At 41.2% G+C, this 27442-nt stretch overlaps 1 protein-coding gene across 1 annotated transcript in view; it reads right to left on the reverse strand.

Annotated features, from left to right (window-relative positions):
* The window catches only part of rnf43 (ring finger protein 43), a 90875-nt gene extending 83684 nt beyond the window's left edge, over positions 1–7191 (reverse strand). The window contains exon 1 of the mRNA XM_080041671.1: positions 6782–7191. Within this exon, the coding sequence (XP_079897797.1) occupies positions 6782–6997 (216 nt within the window). The 5' untranslated portion in view covers positions 6998–7191. The remainder of the gene's footprint in view (positions 1–6781) is intronic.
* Between the last annotated feature and the right edge of the window lie 20251 nt (positions 7192–27442).

A 27442-nucleotide genomic window follows, 5' to 3' on the forward strand; every position in this document is an offset into this window, starting at 1 on the left:
GCTGGGAGGTGTGTTGTTGTTGCTGCTGCATTTTGCCAAAAAAGCGGCGAGAACAAAGCCACACACACACACACACACACACACAGAGGTGACTGCAGGAGCCACAGGGAGCTGCACAGAGGGGAGGGAGGGAGTATGTGTGTGTGTGTGTCAGGGAGTATTTATCTGTGGTATGGTGATGACTCTTTTCCTCCAAACTCTCTCTGCAAAGTAACTAAGCGCTTCCTGCCTTTGGAGTGCACGGAGCCATATTTGTCCTTGAGACTCAAGCGCATGCCATGAATTACAACCGTTTTAAAGAGCTGTCTAGAGAGTGCAAGAGGGGGGGGGGAGGAGAGGAGGAGGAGGAGGAAGAGGAGGACGAAGAGGAGCAAGAGACACACGGAGAAAGCAAAGAGTGACAGAGAAGTTTCGGAGCCTTTGATGTTGGCAGGAGAGCAGAGAGGGCTGGGCACAAGTGTTAGTGAGTGACTTACTCCATTAAGTCAACACTTATTTTATCACTGTATATCTATGGAGACATCTGAAATGAACAGAATCCTAGATGGATATAATGATAAAACAGCCAGCCATGAATGAATGCTAGATATTATGCTAGATATTCAATTGAAAACCACATCCGAACTAACACACATACAAACAAAACACAGAGGCAGCCCCCCCCCTCCCCCCACCAATCAACCTACAATCATTTGTAGTATAATGTTGATGCCAAGAAAAATGTAGTAAAATATACGGTCCAAACTAAATTAAGAGATATACTGTATGTTACATCACACGAAAAAAACCAAAGATCTTTTGAGAACTTGTATATTCTCATGCTATTGTGTCCTATACTCAAGGTAATCATCAGGCCTACAGTATTTATATAATATGTGGTGTCTTTTAAGCCCATGCAGGCTAGGCATGGTTTGAAAAAAAGTTTGCATTAATGCAGGTTATGAAATGTTATGAAACTGAATTTTGGTCAAAACATCCCAGGGATCATAACCCTAGACCATGGTGGAGGATACACAACACAAGAGTCCCAACATTGTTCTCTGTCAATCTCTAGTATAATGTGGCCTTCCTCTGAACTCACAGGGAATCTCTTTCAACTGGAAGGTACTGGCAGAGGACAGGTGCTTCATTTGACTCATTCAAAAAGGATTGCACCTCTCATACCTAGATTACTGTAGAAAATGCAGAGGCATTCACCAAATGTTTCCCCTGGGATTTTTTTTTACATAATTGGTAAACTGCTGACCCTGAAAGCAACCTGGCCCCGCCTGGCCCTACGTCAGGTACGGTCCCATCAAAGGGAAACCAATGCGTGTGTGTGTGTGTGTGTGTGTGTGTGCTCTTTTATTGCCGGCGGTGACTCACTCATCTCTATTGTAATGGATGCGTGGCAACATAATGGCACAACTTAAAAGAGCTGCGTACATTTGCTGCTCCTTCAGTCACCCTGGTGGTTTTACTCAGAGGGACAGACAATAAAAAGCTCTCCAAAAAGAGGAGCCAGACAAGCTTGTGTCATTAACATTTCATTTAGGTGTGTGTGCATGTGCACGCCAATGGAGTGTGTTAACGTGCAGCCACACACACAGACACAGTGGTGTAGTATGATTTCAAAGTATTGTAAGTCTCATATGTACAGTAAAACAGGTCGTTTGACTGTACACGGAAATTCTTACTCTGTTCGCTTACACACTTAATAAAACTAACAAATCAAATATTTATTTACATAATGAAAATGTGCAGTAGAACATGGTGCAAGTTTCAGTTGAAAAAGTAAAAGTATGTACAAGTCTGCATAGAGTTAAGTGACTGATACACAAAATAAAGGAGGAAAAGCCCTCACTTCAAAGTGAGATTTGGTAGCACTATTTGTTTCTGCTCTGATGTTCCCTTTTTCCCTGTTCCAGTAGTAATGTGTTTACCATACTATGTTTTGTGTGTGTATGTGTATGTGTGTGTGTGTGTGTGTGTGTGTGTGTGTGTGTGTGTGTGTGTGTGTGTGTGTGTGTGTGTGTGTGTGTGTGTGTGTGAGAGAGAGCGTCCTATCCGGCTCTATATGGGTGTGCTGCGACAAACGTGGAATAAAATTTGTGTCTCTTTTGCACACACACACACATGTATGCAGGGCTGACTGGATGAGTGGAACAGTGATAGTGGCATAGAGTGTGCGCTGCTGAAGTAGCCGAGACTTTTTCCTTGTTATTTGCATGAGGAGAGCTATGAAAAGCAGAAAAGAATGTGTTGTATAACGTTCAAGAAATTCCAGACCTGGTCTAATGACTTAAAAAGAAGGGGGCCGGCAGGATTAAGAGATTTGCCATGTTTCCCCCTACCTGCCTCTCCCTTTTCTTCCCAGTGCCCTTAGAAACATCTCAACAGCCATCTCTTGTGGAAGAGGGTGGACAGGACAGCACTAGCCCCTGGCTTCCTGTGCTGCAGGCGGCCTGCTCAGGAGAAACCATTAGTCCGCAGCATGTCTGATAGGTTGGGGGTCTGTTCCAGGCAAGCGCCAGAGGCAACATGGAAGTGTAGTTTCAGATCACTGGAGGAAGGAGAGCATAGGAAAAGCAATAGCAGGCAGGCTGAACTGATGGACATATGGAAATAGAGAAAAGGACAAAAACAACGTCCTGACAGCAGATCTGTGTGAGCTGGCCACATAAAGGAATGTGAATTATCTCTCAGCATGTTTCCTATGTTATAATGCTGCTTTTTAAATGGGAGAGTTTGTCCCTGCATGGCTCGCCTTTCTACATAAACAGCGATTAATCACAGAAAAGTCGGCGTTCTTATTTAACAGGCGCTGTGGCTAAAGCCCGGGGAAATTGTAGGCTTACGGCGATTTCATCGATGCCTTTATATATCTGCCAGTGTCGCCGATGGGCAGACAGGACGGACTGGGACGTGATTCCACTGCTGCTGTTTATGTTAAGGACTCATATGGTGTCCATACCAGGGGATCATGGCAGGGGTTTGCATGCCAGGAGTGATCGACTGAGGATTGCAACAAAACTCATAGCAGGCCTCTTCCATTCTGCGGCCATTCTTCTTCCATTACAGTATTGTAGACTTAATCATTTGACCTCAGTGAGTAAAATCTGTTGGCCAAATGTCTGGGCGTATATACCTAGAGGTTGTTCCAGATTCATGAGCAAGAAACTGAATGGAAGTTTGTATAGGCATGAAGATGGACAGCGACGCACTAAGTTTGATGTAAAAGTAAAAAAATAAAAAAACTATTTTAAACATGCGATAAAATGTTTTGTTAATTGCGGTTTAAACTAAATTTGACTCATCTGACAGCCCTAGGTCACAATTTGCATTTAGACTATATTCAGCTATTTTACTTGACAAGCGTTTCTTTCAACATCGCAATCCATTCACATCCCTGTCGCTACATGTATCCAATCCTCCATAAAACTTAATGGATCAGGCCGGCGTCAAACTACATTCTCAAAGAAATACAAAGTAATCTTAGGAAGGGATTTTTTTTCTTCCATTTAGACTGAAATATCATGTATCACATCAAGAGTTTCTCACATGAAAAGAAGTCCAGTTGCAATAAAACAATAGAACTCCACCATAGGCACCTTTACACACTTCAGGATAACGTTAAAAAAAAAAGTCGTGTATTTGTGTTACAGCTTTATGTTATGAAACTTAAACTATGCAGAGCAGCACCTTCCAACAATGTAGAGAGCAGTGAGGAGCCCTGGTCGTTATCTCTAACCAGGGAGAGATAGGAAGTATGGACAGGAAATCTAGAGGGAGGGGGAGGAGAGGGCCCATATGGGAAGTGCATTGTAAACAGTCTTTTGCTTTTAATCATCCCGGCTCACGTTCAGAGCTGGACACACTTTGATGTCTCTCCCCAAGCGCCGCCTCCGCCCTCCATCCCTCCTTCCCATCTGGGGAAACATGCAGATAGCCTGGGACAGGGGGCAGGGACAGAGAGGGAGAGACCAGCCAGGCATTTGGGTACCTTGTGGGACAACCGAGGAGGCAGACGAAAGAATGCCAAGTGGTGCACAGTTAACTGGTGTTCAGTCAATTGGCCCTGGCCCTGCCTTAATTATAGCTGATGTATTTATGGGAGCTCTCTCAAAGGGCACAATACAACATTTTCAAAAGTACAAAGACTGAAAAAAATACAACGTGAGGAAAAGGATAAAGAGAAAGTCAAGATGGCTTAAGGGTGAAAAAATAGGTGGAGCTTTTCATGATGTGTCCTTTAATTGGGCAGAGTGCCCGATGGAGGATAAACTCCTTTCTCTCAAACAGAGGCCAGAGCGCAGTCCACAAAAAAACACTCAAGTTCAAAGCTATATCCCAGAGGCCTTTGCACTCCTTCTTCTTCTCTGGTCACAATGTAAGCTTGGGTTTTTTTTTTTTTGGGAAAAGGAGGAGAGTCAAAAATTCCTCAGCACTTGTGTTTGTCCAAATAGTGCTGGCCAGACCCACAGCCAGTGTTCCAATGAACGTGCCCATTCAGAGGGACAGGGAACACTTCCAGTTTAATAGATGAGAGAGAGGGAGAGAGACGTACCAAAGCAGAGTCTTATGACTTGAATATACAGTGAGGGAAACAGAGACCTTTTGCTCTCCTGAGTTTTCTCCCCTGCATGTGTGTGTTAGCAAACATAATCACATCAGGATCGCATTTATCAAAGAAAGTACCTCCTGTACAACTGTAATACTGTACTTTTTGCAAAACTACACAGTCCGATTATAAAATATATATCGATATTTAAAGAAAATAAATGTCTATTTAACTTCGAATGGCAGATGCTGCTTTCCTAGTTATCAACCTGTAAAAGATCATTCTAATAGACAACCCGAGGCTCAGAGAGGCCAAACGACCGGTACCAACTGTAGCTTATGTGTGTCATGCTTCAAGAGTCAAATCTGAGGGAGTTTATGAGACTACTGAACTAGACTTGCTGATCTCTCCAATAGTGTGTTAAGCTTTATAGAAGACACACATTAATCATGGTGTATAATTAAAAAGGAAAAGGACAAAGTCAGAGTTTAGGGCAGAGAAACTATCCTATGGAACTATCCAGCCTCCTTTACCCCTTCCTCCCCCCCCCCCCCATCCAGTAGAAGATAGGAACATAAAGCGGACCGTAAAGCGGCCTGCGGAGGCAAAGAGGACCTGTTAGAACAGGCCTGAGCAGCACACAAAGAGCATCCTGCTGCATAACACCAGCTCTGTGCACTGTGGGAACACAGAGAGAGAGAGAGAGAGAGAGAGAGAGTCAGACTAAACTGTACAGCTTCCAAGCCAGAACCACAACCAGTGGTCTGCCTTATAGGGAAACAAGACAACAAAAGAGCGAAAACCAAGATTTTTAAGCCAGCGAAAGAAATAAAAATAAATAAATAAACGTTTGATCAAAATCTGTCACCCATGTGCTACTACCCTGATATGTACAACAGCCTGATATGTACAGTGTGTTGCATGGCGGGTTAAAATCCTCTCATGTCTTCACTGTTTAAAGCATAGCTATTAGTATTGATGGAACACCACAAAATACCGTGCAAGTTTTTATGGGGGGGAAAAAAAATGAAAAAAGATGGAAATCCCAGAAAGCTGGAAGCGTCTTTGATCTCAGCCTGCACTCTGATACACAACCATAAAATGTTGTCAACATCCCCACATAAGGCACATTAAAGACAGATATGTTTTAACTGGAGAGAGGGGGGAAAGAGCCATGGCTTTTCACTCTGCTTAATACTGCCCTTTTCTCTTGCTAAGAAGCCATGTAAATCCTTATCAATTATGGCAAACTGCAGCATCTGGCTTGCCATTGACAAAACCTCCCACGCCCGCTGAGTGAGAACAGACAAGATCCTACAGTAACTCAAATCTGTCGTCCCCGTTTCTTTGGAGACGGTAAATAAATTGACAGAGCCCAGCTTTATGGCCCCGGGAACCCTAATCCACTCCTGAATCCTAAAAATGCACACTGAATAGAGCACATACTTTGCATTTGCAGAGAAAAACGGCACGCTTTGTTCTAAATGGTAAAAAAAAAACACTTTTGCTTAAATTGTGGGTCTGCAATGGGTCTAAACATGACTTTGCTGTGTTGTTTCAACAATCTTGGACCACACCTTATTAATAAGACTTTTGGAGGTGCATTAGATGCCATAAATAGACATTGCAAAACCAAGCTGTCATCTTTTGAAAAGATACACTTTAAAAAGGCTGCCAACCTCAACCAAACCTTGTTTGCTTTTGTCAGCAATAAGTAAAAATAGATTGAAAACAAACTTACACCTGAATGTCTCATCACTATTGTGAAAGGAATTTAGATATTCATCACATGCTGCGCAGCATGGAAATAAAGATGGTTCTGTTAACCTATGGTCACGACAGCTTTTTTTTAAGTTAGAAGAACATGTGTTGCCAACAGTACCACCACAGAGGGAATGAAAGGCAGGATAGTGTGTTCTGAGATGTATTTTCATATGAATGCTTTGTACATGGACTCTTTGTTGTCTATGGGCTTTGCTTGTTGAATCAGTATACTCCGTTGGCACAGTCAAACTGGGATGGACAACATGACACTATTTGACTTCATCAATATACTTTCAACACACTGTTGGGAAAGGATTTTAGTCAAATCTCTTCATTTATACAAATAGACGCACAGTAGACCAGTGTCCAGTGAACACCTGTCCAGTGAACACCTGAGAGGATTCCTCTGCTGTGGCCATACAATGTGAACGCACACGCACACGCAAACACACACACACTCATTCAGTGACACCTCACCTGCATTAGTTTTCCCTCTGCATAGCCGGCGCTGCTTCCCACGAACACCCCCTCCAGAGTGATGGGCTTCCCCTCGTGGTTCAGCAGTTCAACCTTGATGAGCGCTCTCCGGGCCGGGCCCTCGGGCTCCAGGCCCGGCTGGCCCAGCACCACCTGCAGGGCCGCCATGAGCAGCCACGGCCAGAGGCCGGCCAGGCGCTGCTGGGGGACGGTCATGGCCTCGGCTGGAGCGGCGGTGCCCGGCCGCACATGGTGGACTTCAAAGCAGGGGGAGCACCGCGGATATAGACAAACCGGAGAAAATATTTATATAGACGTGTATATATTTACACGCTCCACTTCCTTTTTGAGCCTCGACGACCTACTCAGAAAGAGATAGAATCCAAACTGTTACAGCTGGGGGACAGCCATCATAACTCATGCGTGAATGTCCTGAAACTTCCATTCAGCACCACAGTTAATATTCAAACTCCACACGGTGGACAATTGAAAAAGCGCTTCGTTACCGAGAAGTGTTTCTGCCGAGTTAAAAAAAAGAAAAACAAGCTTGAAGGAACTTTTTATCCAGTGTCATTGATGTGGGTGGCGAAACATTGCATGCTCAAATGCACCATGAAGACACGCTGTGTTGTGTTAGAGCTCTGAGTGTTGCATATGCCTTCCAACAGCCCCGTTCCTTTGAGATAGACAACAAATGTGCTCATTTGCAACGTGTTTGCGTTAGAGTTGAACTGCTGTATCCTCTCCTACAAGGGCAGGTCCTGGCAACAGTGTATCGATCTTCATCCGTATCCAAACTAACTCTTTGATATTACAGTGTGCACCAGTCACTGTACCTTACAGTCGCATCGGCACAGACTGTGGGCGACACATATTTGGGATAAATCCACAGAAAACACGCAGATAAGCGACGACTTGAACTTCAAAGGCTGGGTTACAGGTTGCCGCCGGAAAATGAGAAGGCATGCTGACAGATAATGCTGTGCCAACACGTTGGGTAATATTTTTACAACCGAGGAGTTGCGAACATAAATCCTCAAAGGAGTTGTTAAATTCAGTACACCGCTTGATCTAATTATTAACTAAAGCAAATGGACCGCTGCCGTGCTTCACTTATAGCTTGGAAATTATACTGGATCCGAATCCAACGCGACTTCTGTAGCAGAGCCATCAAACTTATTCTCTACAGTCAGTCCTCATTTAAACGTTCTCACTGTGGAAAATAAGAAAAAAAGAAAGGCACAGGCACAGGCATTCCCCTGAGTTCAGTGGCTCCTCTGCACTGTGAGAAAATAGATACGATCCTCAAGAGAACACCGAGGGAAAAAAATATTCGTTTATCAAAAGCATCAAAGCTCACAGAGTAGAAACACTACAAAAGTAGGCGATAAAAGTGCTCCAAACTCCGTGTGATTGCCGTATAAAGTTGCTAGAGTGGAGACGCCGTACACAGTAATGACACCGTCCCATAAGTCTACCTCCCGGACTGTCTCTCGCTCCCCTGGGATCTCATTGACAGTCTCTACCTGCTCACTGTCCTGGTGCCTTCAGGTGACGTCGGACATTGGGATTTTATACAAACGATGCACATGGCCGACCAAATGTGTTAGGTCGGGGATCGATGGATGTTTTTCACTTGACTTGTTAAGACGAAGACAAACCGTAAACCTTTTTTTGACGCTATTACTAAAAAGCAAAATAGGACTAAAAGTTAAAGCAGCTAGCCTCCTTACAAAGTATATGAGAAGTCCTATTGGGCTATACAGTCATTTAATTCCAAACGAGTCTTTAATTAATACACATCTATCAAATACCGCTTTTGTTTTTAGGCTGTTTTCAACACTAAAACATTTAAATGTTGCGGAATTAAAAACAGTTAGAAATAACGTAAAATGAGCTTCCGAGGAGCACTTGAAGGCGTCATCGAACAGTGAGGGCGGAGCAGCAGCATTGATCAACAGAGTGGCTCCCTCTAGTGTGCAAACTGTGTCCTACTGAACAGACACACTGCCTCAGTACACTGCTTCTGGAGTAATAATCAAATATACTTCAACACACAATCCAGCTGCATTATCAAAAATATATTTTATTTAAATAATATTTGTTACACATACGCCTTAAACAACATTCAGGCAGTAATGTTTTTAAAAAAATGCATATTTAAGTGATGCAGTGAAAAATAAAGAGGGGATGCAACCACTCACTTGGTCACCATTACTAAGCAATCAATCAGTAGTAGATTAAACAATTATATTCTCATCCAATTATTGAATATGTTATGTGTTATTAAGAACAATCTGTAAGCCAAACTGTGCACTTAAAAATGGAAACAGACTGAGTTTTCATAGGTGACTGCTCAGATCTGTATAAATACCCTTTACATTAAAATTCTTTAAAAATATCACAAGTTGTTTTAAGATTGTTGATATAACTGACATAAAAATGTAGAGTTAAAATCTTGCTTTGCAAGTTTTTAAAATGCACTGTGGTACAAGCAATTTCTCACTCTAATGAAAAAATATGACTATCACGTATTTTCCAACGTTACTAACAACAAGGGAAAACAATTAAATAAAATGCAACGTACAACATTTACCTATTTTTGCTAATTCTTCTCAATAAGAAATAAATTAAAACACAGCAACACACTTCTACACAACTAAGAATCATTGAAGTGGAGAATTAAGTCTGGTAGCAGTGAGAACTTAAGGTCACATCCTGGTAGTGAATCAAGACTCCCTGTCACATGCCAATCAAATCAACCAGTTGAGATCTACAACGAGAAATGTAACATAATGTCAGTAAACGTGTTGCAGTGATAACCTGCCAACATCCATTTAAGTTTAAAATGCTTTTCCATATTACCTAGGGGGCAAAACCCCTTTTTTTTGAAAAACAGACATGGAGCGTTGTAAAAGGTTGTTCACCAGAAATGATATCCAGGACCTTCCAGGATCACCAACCTGGGTGGACAACCTTGTCAACAAGATGCTGGAAAGCTACAGCGGGCCGACATAGAGCAAATCAGAACCACTGTTTAAAGAGGACCTATGATGTTTTTTAACTTTTATGACCTATAAACCTTGTTATGATGATTCATAGTCATGCTTAACCATACTAAATGATCAAATAATGACTTACATGCATTTCGACGTATTCCCTGCTGACCGTCTGGGGTGTCTGTGCAGAGCACTAAACACTATTCTAGCCAGTCGAGAAGTCACGTCTTCAAAGCGGTCTACCCTTTCATAATTTGTGACGTCGCATAAAAATTTGTGACGTGACCACGCGGATGTTTCCATGTATGGTAATGCTGTCACTTCCCTGTTCGCGTCTGCCTCGCGCCCTTATAGGTCCATGCTCGCGCTTCCCGCCACTGAAAGTGTTCCGGAAGGAAGGTAACCAATCACAACGGAGTGGGGTTTGCAGGAGGGGGGGGGGAGGGTAGCGGAGATGGCCGATGCACAGGCGGAGGGAGCGGAGATTGCCGAAGCACACACACTCAAGTGTTGACAGGACGTGCTGGATCGCCAAAATAAGAGAAAGAGCTTCCCGAAAATCTACATAGTTTTTTGTGATGTGATTCGTGTCAGGTTGCTCTATAGCAGTGTAAAACAAGAAATTAAGACCAGAAAAGTAGTATAATAGGTCCTCTTTAAGCAAATGGGGGTGGGCTAATAGGGATTTTTTTAAACTTATATATATCATTATGAAACTCTGCAAGTTGATTACTGACATTAAAACAACAACTTTTTGTATTACAGTATTTTCCAAAAAGTTTGAATAAATATGAAAAATCATCAATATCTTACTAATGATGCGTACATTTGCATATCTGCAAAGCCCCAAAATCTAGATGTTGGACAAAAACAAAGTCAATTTATTTTTAAATTTTGAAAACAAAACAAGTGTCCAACTGAAGCCTTTCCTAATCACAGTTCAAATTTGATCAATAACCCATAGAAAATGAATTTTTTACAATGTTTTTTCCAAGGGAATGTCTAGCCGTTTCCTAAAATACCAGCTGGAGACTCCAAAAGGACACTTTTGGTCCATGGCACATGAAATGTAACTGTGTAAAAAATTTATTTTCTATGGGTTATTGATCAAATTTGAACTGTGATTAGGAAAGGCTTCAGGAAGTTGGACAATTGTTTTGTTTTCAAAATTTAAAAACAAATTGACTTGGTTTTCTTCCAACATCTAGATTTTGGGGCTTTGCAGATATGCAAATGTTCGCATCATTAGTAAGATAATGATGATTTTTCATATTTATTTAAACATTTTGGAAAATACTGCAATACAAAAAGTGTTTGTTTTAATGTCAGTAATCAACTGGCAAAGTTTCATAATGATATCTATAAGTTTAGAAAATTCCCCATTAGCCCATCCCCATTCACCCCCATTCACTTAAAGAGGACCTATTATACTACTTTTCTGGTCTTAATTTCTTATTTTACACTGCTATAGAGCAACCTGACACGAATCACATCACAAAAAACTATGTAGATTTTCGGGAAGCTCTTTCTCTTATTTTGGCGATCCAGCACGTCCTGTCAACACTTGAGTGTGTGTGCTTCGGCAATCTCCGCTCCCTCCGCCTGTGCATCGGCCATCTCCGCTACCCCCCCCCCCCCCCCCCTCTTGCAAACCCCACCTTGTAACCCCACTCCGTTGTGATTGGTTACCTTCCTTCCGGAACACTTTCAGTGGCGGGAAGCGCGAGCATGGACCTATAACAGACCTGCAAACTCATAGGAGGTGAAAAAGGTGACAAACACCCGTCCCTTCTAGGGGGGTCGGGTGTTTTTCGCTGTCCAAACGATTGGCTATTGTTAAATATCATTCACACAACCAGAGTTCTCCACTATTGCCTCCAATGTCCAGCTGGGTGAAAATAATAGCCAGCTGAGATCCTGACCCTCCTAGGGGGGTCCGGGGGTATGCCCCCCCGGGAGATTTTTTTTAAACTTTTTAAAGTGAAATGCATGATTCTGGTGCACTTTGAGAGGGAAATTAAGAGGCTAAATCTGAGGAATTTTGTGTGAACAAATAATTTGGAGACACTGGGTCGGATGAATTAGAAGCTTCTTGGATTTTCCATTAAAATGTTCATTTAAAATAAAATATTATGCAGGGTCCTCTGGGTTGGGCTTGGTGCTCTTTTTCTTTTATGCGACATATTTCTCTGTAATATAATGAATACATTTAAATGCAGTGAGAGGAATGAAGCAGAAGAACTCTGTTGTCCAGCTATCTTTTTTTCCACAGACGAGGCTGAAATAGGTTATACAGTGCATGGGCATCTGAGCCCCATTTCCAAATGTTTTTAAATAAACTCAATACACACTGGACGTGAACGTGACGTGATCAGTTAAACTTGGATTACCTCCCAGATGAACTGATTAAATTATTGGGCTATTAACTAGGCTATCTAGATCAAAACATTGTATTCATTTTTTTGTATGATATAATAATATGATGTTAATATCAAACACAAACTAAAAAATAAAAATAAATTGGGGGGGGGGGGGGGGCCTGTCGGTCGGCTCTGATTGTGAGCGCACTGCAGACACTGCGCTCATTAAACTGTCAGCTTCAAGAGTCCTGTGTGGGTCAACAGTGCAGTGCAAACTATGCAGCATAAAGTTACAACATTCGTCTACAACCGTGATGTTAAATCACCTTCACACAAAGTCTCCGCCCCAAAGCAGCGAGTCGATCGCTGTGACGGTGAAAATCACCGGGACGAGTGAGACGCCGCTCAGAAAAAACTCTGTGGTTTGATGGATGAAATCAGTCGGGGATATCCTGCCCGTTAACTTTGTCTACGGGAACGGCTTCCGCGATCTTTTTCTATGTCTCGAGTCTAACAGAGAGCCATGTCGGCAAACTGACAGCGCGACTAAATAAAGGGACTGTAGACTACAGTGAGCTGCGTCCCTCCGTATAGTTTCTGTTTCAGTAGGCTGTTACATTAACCTCTGAAGCATTGACAGTGTTTAATCAAAGCCTCTAATTTTTTATTATCAAAAGGGCTTTGATTGAGACTTTTAGCCAATTCTAAAGTCTGAACACACAGCGGCAGCAGTGATGCTTTACGGTGCCCGATCTTAACGCTGATTGGACAATACTCATGACGTCTACCAAAGATGTTTTATTGCCAAGATAACGATATTCCCTTGTCTCACACTACGGTAACTCGCCCACACAGTCCAGTCTGGGAAGCGCTGGCTGACTTCTCTGGCAGCTGCCGCTACCCCCCCCCCCCCCCCCCCTCCCAAAAACAAAAACTCTTCGGATCTATACGATTCACGTGGGTCATATATTTTGATTCTAAACGGCGATTTTCGCCGAAAAGCGACGAGTTTGCAGGTATGCTATAAGGGCGCGAGGCAGACGCGAACAGGGAAGTGACAGCATTACCATACATGGAAACATCCGCGTGGTCACGTCACAAATTTTTATGCGACGTCACAAATTATGAAAGGGTAGACCGCTTTGAAGACGTGACTTCTCGACTGGCTAGAATAGTGTTTAGTGCTCTGCACAGACACCCCAGACGGTCAGCAGGGAATACGTTGAAATGCATGTAAGTCCTTATTTGATAATTTAGTATGGTTAAGCATGACTAAAAGTCAAAAAGCATCATAGGTCCTCTTTAAACAGTGGTTCTGATTTGCTATGTCGGCCCACTGTAGCTTTCCAGCAGCTTGTTGACAAGGTTGTCCACCCAGGTTGTGATCGTGGAAGGTCCTAGATGTCATTTTTGGTGAACAACCTTTTACAACGCTCCATGTCCATAAAATCACTTTGCCCCCTGGGTATATACTAGTTATATTGTGAAAGTGTAACCAAAAGTGCAATGGTGTCTTACCTAAAGAGATTCTGTACTTTCGGTGCAGCTCCTGTTGTAAGCCTGACTGGTCTCTCTGAGGGCGTCTGTGATCTCAACAGCTATGATGTCAGAGTCCTTTGCATCATCGCTGTTTACCTGACCAGGACACAGGAAAGGAAGGGAAACAGCTAAGTATGTACAGCTCTTCTGCTTAACTTTTTCACATTCTCACATATTAAATATACATAAATACATTCCCTGTAGAATATGAAAAGAGACATCAAGGACGAATATTTCTATTAGCAAAGTGAATAGACCTCACATAGTATTACCTGACAAAGATTTCTCTCCTTTACAAAAGAAAAAGCTAAATGCCTTCAGGAAATCTACAATGGAGAAGCTTACCTCAAAAATGGGATCTTCGGGCATTTGCTCAGAAACTGAAACCACAGATTCCCCCTTCTGTTCGTATGTGCCTAAACCATCACTGCCTGACACAGCCAATATAATGGGCCCCTCGCACACAACGTTAGCTTTGATGGTGCCGTCAGGGAGGTCACACGGCATGCTGCTATGCGGGTTGGAGGGTACCACTAACACGGAGCCTGGCTTCTCCGGGGTCTCAACTCTAACCAGGCAGCTATTGGATGGAGTTTGCATCACCTCATCTGCAATCTGGAAGATTGTGTCCAAGTTAATGTCACATTTCTTTACCTCCTGGTGCTCCTTGTCCTGTGGGTCCTCGTTGTGGTCCCCACTACACAACATATTCACAGGATAGCTTGCCTGAAACGGTGAAAGAAAAACACATGTTTTAGACACAACACATGTTCAAAACACATTTATTCCATGACCTATCAAGTGAACACACAAAATAATTAAAATGTTTTCAATATGCTAGTTTTATCTAGGCTATACATGGGCTTGCCCCTCCTCCTATAGATGAATTGATCAAACAGAGGCTTGACTGGAGCATTAGCACCAGGGCAGCTAAAAAGCTATGGTTGAGCTGATTGGCTATAGAAACGTCTATCAGCATTTTAAGGGACGATCGGCAAATGTAGAAGCTACTGTACATAACTATCGTAACATCGTAGCAGCGGGACGCAGTGTATGGGCGCTGACAAGTCGACCAATCAACAGACTGCAGTGTGTAGCTCCACCCTTTTGGAGCCTTTAGGACCGCTTGGTAACCCAACAAAAGCTTGAGAACAATAGGTACGACTCAGCTCGCTTATTTTAGTGAACTTTCCAACTTCTGAAAGAGGAAATTCAAATCAATGTGTGCATCGCGAACTAAACCGCTCAGAGGAAATAAGGCTATATTTGGCCAAACTGTGTCAGTCAGGGAAAACAAATACTGGAATAGCCATTCACTTGCAATAAAATAGGGCCCTACATATTTATTTTTACTTTAAAGAACCATCTCAAACAATGGCTCAAGACAGACCAGGGTTTTTTTTCAGGAAGTAGGGTTTACAAACTCTGAGTTTAATCCTGCGCTCTGAGTTGGTCAACTCAGAGCGCAGGGTTGATGAAAAACTCTGGGTTATCGGTTTCAGAACAGAGCCGTTTCAGGTAGCTGGTTTTGAGGCAACCCAGAGTTTGTTCGCTCTGAGTTAGTGGAAACTCTCGGTTTTCCGTTTCAGGTAGCAGGTTCAGCGCAACCAAGAGTCAGTTACTGCGGCAACATACGCCGTGGGTCTAACCTGCTCGGGAGGTGGTTAGACCTACCCTGAGTTTGTTACGCTGCAGCTCCGACTGAAGAAAGAGTCACTGTTACAACGCGTCCCTGTACAGTTTAAAGCAAAATCACTCCATAGAAATCTCCATCGGGATGTTTTTATCATGTACTGATGATTTTACGTTTGATCGATCATTTATCTGATCAGTAGCCTTGTTCTCAGCCCTCGTTCGTTCATATGGCAGCCACCTTACACATCGCGAACATGTTCTACATTAAGATTAATAAACCTATTTGTATTGTATGTAGGCCTATATCATTCTTCTTTTTATTAATAGGGACTTTTTAACGTCTGTGCCACTGAACAGATTTATGTCAGGTTGAAATATAATTCTGCGGCTGGGGCTGCACGCGATCGTTACTGTTCACTTGTGTCATCCCAAAGTCACAGACGAGCCTTGTTAAATAGCCGTATATGAATATAGAAATAATATAATAATTTAAATTGGGATCACTAGAGGACAAGGAATCTGTTAATACATCAATCAGGCTCTACAATGGAAACTGTCATCTAATGTGTCTGACTCCTCATTTAAAAGAAGCGACAGTCTGTTTACTGCACAGTAGGCTATTATAGCTTGACTACATAATACAGCGAATATAACACTGTCAGCAATGCTTTACGGCGCCATACACTTTTGCTGTTGCTGATATGCGTAACTTCATTCTTAAAATAGACTATTGCTTCTCATACGGAAGCGTAATGATTCTATTGACAAAAAATGTTTCCCCCGTTGTTTTTCTGAATGGCCGAGGTGATTAGATCAGAGTTATGAGATAATATCCCAGTTAATTCTTCTCCATACCATAAACTCATTCGTTAATATTTCTTACTCTAGTCTAGTGGGAGGAGCGGAGAAGATTTTTTTCTTTTTTTTTGAGAAGTGGAGAAGTGGGAGGATCAAGCATTTGTTTCTTCTGTTTCCATGGTGAATCATGTTATCAGCGATCCATTGACGATGGCTTTTACACACGCGATCAACCCAGAGTGAACACGCTCAGAGTTGATTGACCCAACGCTGATCCACTGTTCTGAAACCCAAAACCCAGAGTTGCTCAGCTCTGAATTGAGCAACTCAGAGCGCAGGGTTAAACCCAGAGTTTGTAAAACCTGCTACCTGAAACAGGGCTCAGGTGATCAGCGTTGGGAGTGAACTCTGAGTGTGTTCACTCTGGGTTGATCGCGTTCGTAAAAGCCATCGTCAATGGATCGCTGATAACATGATTCACCATGGAAACAGGAGAAACAAATGCTTGATCTTCCCACTTATCTACTCAAAAAACGTCTCCGCTCCTCCTACTAGAGCTAGAAATATTTACAAATGAGTTTATGGTATGAAGAAGAATTAACAGGGATATTATCTCATAACTCTGATCTAATCACCTCGGCAATTCAGAAAAAAACGGGCAAACATTTTTGTCAAGAAAATCATTACGCTTCCGTATGAGAAGCAATAGTCTATTTTAAAAAGGTACGCATATCAGCAGCAGCAAAAGTATTAAGCTGGCGAGGCACATCATTGCTGACAGTGTTTTATTCGCTGTATAATAGCCTATGCAGGCAAGCTATACACTGTGCAGTAAACAGACTGTCGCTTCTTTTAAATGGGGAGTGAAAGACATTAACGTCAGACAAATTAGGTGACAGTTTCCATTGTAGAGCCTGATTGATTTATTACCAGATCCATTTTCCTCAAGTGATCACAGTTTAAATTATTATATAATTTCTATATTCATATTAGGCTATTTAACGTGGCTCGTCTGTGACTTTGGGATCAAACAAGTGAACAGTAACGATTGCGTGCAGCCACAGCGTTACGTTTCCACCTGACAGAAATCTGTTCAGTGAAACCGTTGTTAAAAAACTCCTGTTAATAAGAAAAAGAATGATATACACCAGTGGTTATCAAACTGTGGGGCGGGGGGCGCGGAGTTATGGCAGGGGGGGGCGCGGATGAATATGTGAAAAAAAATAAAAATAAAATAAATAGCCTATACTATATATATAGGGGAGAACGGGGTAATCTGAGCCACTTTTTACATTTGCTCCCCTCTAAGCGAGCTAAAATGATTTATCACTCAAATGTACACATTTCCCATTAATTCAGGATGTTTCCTAGAAATGGGCATTAGCAGAATTTTTTCAAGACAAAGGGCAGTGAAAATATGATTGTTTAAAAAAAAGTTGTCATGTGGCTCACTTTACCCCAGCTGTGGGGTAAACTGATCCACTTACTTTTTCCACTCTGAAACTACCATAACAACACATATTGTAACAGTAAGAATCCTGAAAGCTAGCCACACATTCCAGAACTAATGTCGGACTAGTAAAAGAATGATGGGGTTTGGTCAATTGGCAAAGCAAATTTTCTAAACACTTGAAAGTAACTCTGAACAAAATCAAATACAACATATTATAATTCAAAAGGTTTTAATAAGATTCAAATGAAAGATAGAACCAGTTAGATTAGAACACGGTCTGGGGGTCAGAACACAGGACCCTTAGAGCCAGCTAGTGTCTGGGGGTCAAAGCATAGGAAAATCAGAACCAGCGAGAACAGCCTGGGACTCAGAACACAGGAGAAGACCCAACTGGATTATAACATCAGCCTGTCATACTCTACAACTAGGCCTACACTACATTCCAGCCCTGAAGGTTACAGGGAAAGATGAGAAGGTGCTCTTTCCGTGTGGTTGCCCCAGGTCGTCTTCCTGGTGTATTTCCTTGGCATGATGGCTTTTCTACAATGTGTATGACATTAAAATAAAACATATATCATGTAATATTACATTAAAATATGTTTAAGACTAAACTTAACTTGTACCTCATGGTGGGGGAAAGTGAGACAGTGGCTCACTTTCCCCCACAGCATTTGTCTCACTTTCCCCCACCACCACAATTTGAGAAACAACTACCTCTCTTAGCATTTCAGGCTAATCTTCAGTTATCAGCATCACATGGTTTCATATGTTGGTAGTTCATCAACACGTATGATAGAAGTTTTTCTACGTGAATACATTTGGTTTGGCACAACAGTTGATTAAGTTGACAGCAAGAACATTTACTTTTACATGCAAAATACCTATTTTGGTGAAAAAAACATGCTTACCACAGCACCACGAGGTCCTCTCTTTCAGGGCCATGGGGAAATGAGAGGGGCTTGAAAACATATATCTCACATGACCACAAATGTTTTCCGTTGCCTAGATACAGGGGGTGGCTCACATTACCCGATGCCTCAGATTCCCCCGTTCTCCCCTATATATTATTTTTTTTATTTTTTTTTAGTTTGTGTTTTTGATATTAAAGGTGCAGTGTGTAATATGACATCATCAAGTAAGTTCTAGAAAGTTCTAGAATGCAACGCTCCCTGGGTAACCCCACCCCTTTCGAATAATAACAGAAGCTACAGTGGCCTTCAAGGACAAGAACAATTCTAAATTTTAAACAATGCACCTGATGACATTCCAACTATGACACTTCCAAAATGGCTGTGACAAGGCCTTGGTCCAAAGTATGGAGAAATATGGACATATATGAGACCCTTTCTAAGGAAAAAAATAATAATTCTAAAAAAAAAAATCAGCTATTATGCACTAAATTAAACGTACTTATGGATATTATATTTATTTTCTACAAAATTATATTAAGCAAATGTAAGTTATCATACAAAAAAAGGAATACAATGTTTTGGTCTAGATAGTTAATAGCCTAATAATTGAATCAGATCATCTGGGAGATAATCCGAGGTTAACTGATCATGTCACATTCACGTCCATGCACAGTGTGTATTGAGTTTATTTAAAAACATTTGGAAATGGGGCTGCCTTCAGTTTTCCATGCAGTGTGTATAGTCTACAGCCTATTTCAGCCTCATCTGTGGAAATAAAGATAGCTGGACAAGAGCTTCGTTCCTCTCACTGCATTTAAATGCATTCACTATATTACAGAGAAATATGTCTTAAAGAAAAAGAGCTCCAAGCCCAACTCAGAGGACCCTGCATAATATTTAATTTTAAATAAATATTTTTATGGAAAATGTGTGTGTCTTTCTTCAATAGCTTCTAATTCATCCGACCTAGTGTCTACAAATTATTTGTTCACACAAAATTCCTCAGATTTAGCATTTTAATTTTCCTCTTAAAGTGCACCAGATTCATAGCCTGGAAATCCTGACCCTGATATCTTGAACGATAGAGGGTCTGGCGACGATCAATAGTAATTTCCAACTCTAGGGGCGGCTCCTACTCGTGCATTTCAAATGCCACTGCACGCAGTTGGATAGCACTACAACCAATCAGAGCGATGCACAAGTGACGTAAGCCCCGTTCGTTTAGCGAACAGCTGTTAAACTGTTCAATTAAACGTTTGCCGTTGTCGGTCGGCAAAACAGAACATTCCACTTACTTGCTAGTGAAAGCTATGAGTCCCGTCTTCCAATTCGTTAAGGGTCGAGGCCAAAGCAGTCTCAAACTCACACAACATATCCGCAGCCATCTTTGATGTTTACTATCACAGCTTCGACGTCGCATGCACGTCACTGTCGTCATCCGGTTACGTCCTCCCCAGAGCACCATATAAAGGGCTCTGGCGCGCCCATATTAGATAGAACCAATTGAAACGTTATACCAGATTTCTGGTAGTCTTGATAAGCTTCAACGGAGCGTCTCCAGACCAACACGCGCAGCAAATTTAATTTGCCAGCGCCTAGTGGCAGGTCTGGGAATGCCAGGCTACCAGATTCATGCATTTCACTTTAAAAAGGTAAAAAACAATCTCCAGCAGGGAGGGTCTGGTTCTCTGCTGGCTACTATTTTCACTCAGCAGGACACTAGCGAAAAAACACTGGGCGAGTGAATGACATTTAATAGTAGTCAATAATTTGGGCAAGTCTTTCTGCCTATCTTTGTCACTCCACTGCACACTCAGTCACTACTATCCATGCTTAAAGGAAGCAGGATTGAACCACTGGATAAAGATGTTCAAATGTATTTAAAAAAAGCAAAAGAGAAACATGCTTCGATAAAATGTTAAAATGTTTCAAAAACATGTTTAAAATGTGTAAAATAATGAAAAGATCTTTCAAAACACACAGGGATTTTGAAAAAAAAAAATTGGGGGGGGCTTCGCTGAAATTTGTTCTCTGAGGGGGGGCTCACTCTCTCACACTTTGAAAACCCCTAATATACACAATACAAATAGGTTTATTAATCTGAATGTAGAGCACGTTCACAATCTGTAAGGAGGCCGCCTATATAAACAACACGAGGGCTGAGAACTAGGCTACTGATCAGATAAATGATCGATCAAACGTAAAATCATCAGGAAATGATAAAAACATCCCGATGGAGATTTCTATGGAGTGATTTTGCTTTAAACTGTACAGGGACGCGTTTTGACAAGCACACTCTTTCTTCAGTCGGAGCTGCAGTGTAAAGCGAAAAAACTAACCACCTATCTGACAGGTTAGACCCACGGCGTATGTTGCCGCAGTAACTGACTCTCAGTTGCGCTGCACCTGCTTCCTGAAACGGAAAACCCAGAGTTTCCACTAACTCAGAGCGAACAAACTCTGTGTTGCCTCAAAACCCGCTTCTTACAATACCCCCCAGAACTGTGATCATTTTTAACCTGACATGGTAAATAATGTGTTTTCTATTAGTGTATTTGTACTGTATATTTGTATTTGTTTATTCTTACTTGAATGTTTCTGTTCTGGTCACCTGCCTAGAGACTACGAATGTAATTTAACCTTTCTTGCAAACTCCGGCATGTTTACATCTTGTACTTCTGATACCTATCTTAATTAACATGCTCTGTCCCTATCAAATCAAAATATTCACCTACCTGGTAATAACTGTGAGGAGAGAATGACCCTGTCTGAAGACCATTGCCTGTCATCTGTGGTGCCATAAGGTTGGGCTGGTAGCACTGGCAAACTTCAAGAGATAAGATAAAAATGTTAATGAAATACTAATGGTTTTGGTTTGGGCTTATTTTTCACAATTTATAAATTATGTTTATTCAACATAAAAATCCTCGCTTACCCAGGGGCAACCCTTTTAAAACAGGCATGGAATGTTGTAAAAGGTTGTTCACCAGAAATGATATCTAGGACCTTCGAAGATCACTACCTGGGTGGACAACCTGCTCAACTACCTGCTGGAAAGCCACAGGGGGCGGAAATAGAAAATCGGAGCCCCGGTTTAAGGCGAGGGTGAAATCGAAATGTTTTGACTTATAGATATCATTATGAAACTTTGCCAGTTGATTACTGACAGTAAAACAATATTTTTAAAACAAAGCTTTTTTAGTTTTTTTAAACTAATATTGTCAAAATGCAATAAAGATTTGAACTCTGGCTTTAGCCAACATCTAGTTTTTTGTTTTTTAAAAGATTTGCAAATGTACGCATAATTAGTGAATAAGTGAAAATTTTAATATATATTCAAACGTTTTTGAAAAAAACTTCAATACAAAAAATCATTGTTTTATTGTCAGTAATCAACTGGCAAAGTTTCATGATGATATCTATAAGTTAAAACATTTAAATTTTACCCTCGCCTTAAACCATGTCTACGATTTTCTGTTTCCGCCCGCCGTAGCTTTCCAGCAGGTAGTTGACCAGGTTGTGATCCTTGAAGGTCCTAGGTATCATTTCTGGTGAACAACATTTTACAACATTCCATGCCCATAAAATCACTTTGCCCCCTGGATAATTAGTTCATTTTGGTAGATTACAAAAAGGTTTTAGATAAATAAATAAAAATTATTCTCGTGCAATTTAAGTGAAGTGATGTTTCAAGTGTGATTTATAACTCATCCAAAATATATTCTGAACATGTTAACTGATGTCATGCTCACCTTGGGAATAGTAGTTAGGCTGATATTGTGCATTGGGAGAAGTATAAGTGGCATAATTTGTATTTCCCATGTTGGCACGGGCCAGTAAACTCTGCTGGATGTGCATAGCATTGGAGCTTGAGGCTACTCCAGCGTAGTGGTGGTTTAAAGACACTGGTATGCCTTTGTCTGTGGCATAGACAGTGGGAGAAAGAGCTGCACCATTGTGACCTCTTATGAGGTATCGTGGTGGGACTGGGGTTCCACTGTGCCCTGCCAGGGCCTGGGCTTTATTTGGGTAGTAAGGATGAGTTGACTGCCGATGTGTGGGGCTGGGCAATGACGAGATGCCTGCAGGAAAGGGCACAGCACAAAAGTACCTGTGAGAAAGTAATCATTGAAATAGAACAGCACTGGAGTATGGAGTTAAAATTGCAATTAGAAGTTTAGTTCAGATGAACACCAATAAAATATTTAGGTTAGTGGTGGTTTTCAGAGTGGGGTTTGTTACAGTTCACAAAACCTGTAAAAGGGTGGTGTGAGCGATTCCCGAGAATGCTTGTTGTCAAAATCACTTTTTGTCATAATCAGTGAATATATATTATCGCCACAATCCGCTAACAGTTCATACAGTATGTGCACTGAAAACAAATCTGGGGTTAATACACAGCCTAGACTCTGTAAACTGGTATGAAAGCAAGGGGTCCCATAGCAACATACAAAGTAACAGAGCCTATGCTGTGTATTAACACTGGATTTTTTTTTTCAGCGTAGCAGATCGTGAGGAGATTTTCTTAACTGATTTTGATAACAAGCATTCTCCAGAATCGCTGACTACATCTTTAAAGATGCTACGAGGAACTTTTAAACATTCCTGAAACAGTCAAATTTTTCCTATGATGATCATAAATGACATGTTAACAGCAAACGAGACCATCAGTGCAAGGAACACTATTTGTATATTGTATTTCTTAATGCCTTTGTCTTGAGTAAGCTAATTTCACCCAGGAACAACAGCTGGCGTAGTAAAAACTGTACTGCTTTTGGTCCAAGAATTAACACAAACTGAAAGTTCCTTGGAGCACCTTTAAGGAATAGTTAAATGTCAGTATTTTTCACTATACCACCATATGTGACTATTTCTATTATGGTATCCTCTATCTACAACTGCTTTCTTGATGACAGAGAGAAGGTCCTGTGACACCTGCCTTGTTTCATACATTTCTCTCTGACGGTTTCGCCCCCACTGAATCGCTGGTATCGACTTGGGGGCCGACAATTGACGTTGAGACCCGCCTGCAACTTGGCCTTATTGTCGGCAGTGAGTCTCCTCAGGCTCGCGACAAGTTCAGGGTGGTTTCGCTTGAAGTTTGGGTTGTAGAAATGAGGATAAGTGCCACAGTCCCCGTTGGGCAGGTGGCTGTCTTTGACGGCAGGGTCGGCCTTCCTGAAGCCGTACAGGTTGAGCTGACGGACGAAGCTAGAGAAGTTGGTGGTCTTGAAGGCGTCTGCGTTGTCTGCTCCGGCGGGTCCGGGACTCAGGATCTGCCGCTCGAAGAGGTGGCGGTCAATGACGACCAACTCGCCCAGGCTGTCCCAGCAAATAGCTTTGTTCGCCGGGCTGTTCACCAGACGCCATAGCTTGGCAGGGAAGTTGTTGGGATTGATGCAGTCGGGCAGTGAGCCATCACCTACTACGTCCATGCTTCAGTCTGTAAAGAAAAAGTCGGCAGTGTTATTAACGTCTGAACACTGGGCCAACTGGCATCAGTTAACGGTATTTAGCCCGGCTCGGTTATAGTAGTTTTAACAACACAGTAATACATTCACTACTGGTCATGCAGTTTGAAGGTCACTTAGCAAAGATAGGACATGTAGCCTACATAATGTTTAATAACTCGGAGCAGTTAACGAAAATAAGCAAACAAAACCAAACATAGCTCATTACTACCAATTGAGCTATAACAACAACATAACACATCCCCTATCGTAAGCTCAGCACCATTTGTATAACTTCTAACGTCAATTACAGTGTTAACTTAAAATAAATCAAATGCTCCAATTAGCCGTAACCTGACAATGCTAACGTTAGTGCTACTCGTCAGGCGTTAGCTAGCGCTAGAATAACTTTTAGTTCAACAATTCACTGTTACGTGTTTCATATTATTTTAACAAGCTGACGTTAGTTGAAGTTGCGTAAGATTCTCTCGATATTTCCCATAATTTCTTTTTGAGTGGTCCATTCTAGACCGAGAAGAAAACAGCAGAGTTACCGTACCTGTTTCGTCAAAGATGACCCTCCGCTGTTCTCAGAACCGTTGGAAGTTCCCGAACCGTTGTAACTGTTGGAGTTGACAAACGTTTCAACTGAGATGATTTTGGTGCCAACTGCCAGGATTATATGACGTAGAAACCGGTCCATCACAGCTGTTTCGGTATGTACAGCTATATTTATGGTTTCACTATTTGTATTTGGATAGTCAAGGCCCTGTGGACCCCATTCTTTATAGGTCCATGCTGGGAGAAGCATTGAACCTTTGTTTCAGGACGTTCCTTTTGGTGCATTTTTATCTAAAACAGCATTACTCATAGCGCGGCTCGCGAGCCGCATGCGGCTCGCCAAGCTTCTATGTGCGGCTCGCATGGCAGTACAAAAATACTGTGATATGTTCATGCAGTTAATACAGATATTTCATAAAACCATTAAAAACAAGCAGATCTATAACATTAAACCTGTTAAACTAACGTGGATGCTCTCTTACAAATAAGTATTAAAAGAATAAGTCAACAGCGGCATTACAAGGTGGAAATACAGACTAGAAAATATATTTAAACTTGCTCAGCCGTACGCTGACTGACAGCTGGGTTGCCAGATTTGCGGTTTTCATGCATTACAAGGGAGAATGTGCTCTTGGATAGATTGGGCTACTGTGGGGGAAAAAAATAACTCACGGTCAATAAAAATATGTTATGCATGCCGTCTATCACAAGCATGCTCACGAACATGGAATATATTAAATAATTTGCAAAAAAAATAGATCTCGTTTTATATCGCTAAATTGGAGGACACTAACAACCTGGCAACCATACGCACGGTACCGCAACAACGCCAGCTTGGATGCGATTTCAACATTTCATGCTGGTTACTGGTGTTATAAGGACTGAAAGTGATTGAACATGTGCTGAAAATTGATAGATTTCTAGTCATAACCAGTTGGGCATCAGGACAGATAAAAAGCTCCACAAACGAGGAAAATTAAGTGTTTTGGCTAACCTGCATTTTGTATGTTTACTTTGATCAGACAGGGTTCCCAATTATTATTCTGAATTATTCCAGAAAAATAATTGGCTGCTAAACAGCTCACATAGGACACAGTTGAATTAGCCTCTTAATTTTCCTCTCATAGTGCACCAGATTGATGCATTTACCTTTGAAAGGTAAAACAAAATGTATTCCAGGGGGGTATTTTATGAACACACCCATGTTGATTGAATATGTCATTCATATATATTTTTTTTTTACAAATATTTGAATAAAAAGTAGGATACTAATTTATTCTTCAATAGCTTTGATGTTATGTGACCCAGTGTCTCCAAATTATTCCAGATAATAGTACACAGTCAAACTCTTAAGTTTCCTCCAAAAGTGCACCAGATTGATGCATTCTGGGTTAAAAGGTACCAAATTTTCTTCCGGGGGAGCATGCCCCCGGACCCCCCTAAGGACTGAGTTCCCTCAGTTTCACAAAATTCTGTGGGAAACACTCATGGTTCAAGAATGACATATTAATAAGCAGGCATGCTTATGTATGACTGGATTTATAGCTTTTGATACTTTGCGGTAAAAATGGCTCTCCTACTGACTTTGTCCTGTCAGTGCGGCTCTCCTGAAAAAAATAGTGAATACCACTGATCTAAAACATCGTATTTTCTTAGTTACATAATATTGCATGTTTTATAAATTTCATTTTTGTTTTCATATTTGCTCAAAAACTTGTATTTTCATAATTTGCTCAATACCTTTGGCAATGTCTAGGCCTATTTCTTTTTCCATTACAACAAAGTAGCAATAGATAGATAGATAGATAGATAGATAGATAGATAGATGGATGGATGGATGGATGGATGGATGGATGGATGGATGGATGGATGGATGGATGGATGGATGGATGGATGGATGGATGGATGGATGGATGGATGGATGGATAGATAGATAGATAGATAGATAGATAGATAGATAGATAGATAGATAGATAGATAGATAGATAGATAGATAGATAGATAGATAGATAGATAGATAGATAGATAGATAGATAGATAGATAGATGGATAGATAGCCTACACTTATTAAGTGTGTAAACTCTACGTATTTTCTGCTACAATACCTCAGAATACCTACTTATCAGGAGAGCATGAGGTAGCCTAACACTTGCAAAGTACTTGGTGGAATTACAATTACCCTAGCTCAAATAGGCCTACTGAAGAAAAAGTATTGGCTACTACAATATTTATTTAATTTGTATTAAAATGGCATTGCTGAATTGTATGTATATAAAACACATTAATCAGCAATAAGGCAATAGGCCTACTCACTCACATACAGTTTCCTATAGGCTGTAAATGTAAACAGGGGGAAGTGTTCTTGATGTGGTTTACTATGATGCATTTGCAACAGCAAAAACATGCTTACAATTAACAGAAATTCTTGAGTGTGTTCATAATTAAATGGAAGTCTATGGATATAAAGGATCTTTAATGTAAATATATCCTTGGACTAAGTTTAGACGTTTAAATGTAATACCAACGTTTTTACTGGTTTTGAACATGTCTTTTTACATTTTATTTAATTTTTGCTATATTAAGTCTTCTCTGATAGCCTTATCACAAAGTTTTCACTGATCCTGGAGATGGCTGAACATGCATGCTTGACCAAATACGTAAAAACAATCACTGTTTAGTTATATTGATGAGACGTTTGTGGACATAATGTGACCAAAGTATATCGGTAGTGACAATAAAAAACACTTTTAACTTACTAACTACTTAAAAGTTTTGAGCATTATCCCTGTAACTGAGACAGAGATTATTCTTGAACATGTCAATGATGAGGTCATAGATAGTGTATATACCATGGGGTGTATACAATGGATGAGATATAAAGATTTATGTACAGGCGCAAGATATGGACGCCTCTACGCTGGACCTTCACTGGTTCCTCACTGGCAGTGACGTCAG

The sequence above is a fragment of the Ammodytes marinus genome, assembly GCF_949987685.1.
Source record: "Ammodytes marinus genome assembly, chromosome: 14".
Taxonomy (NCBI): domain Eukaryota; kingdom Metazoa; phylum Chordata; class Actinopteri; order Uranoscopiformes; family Ammodytidae; genus Ammodytes; species Ammodytes marinus.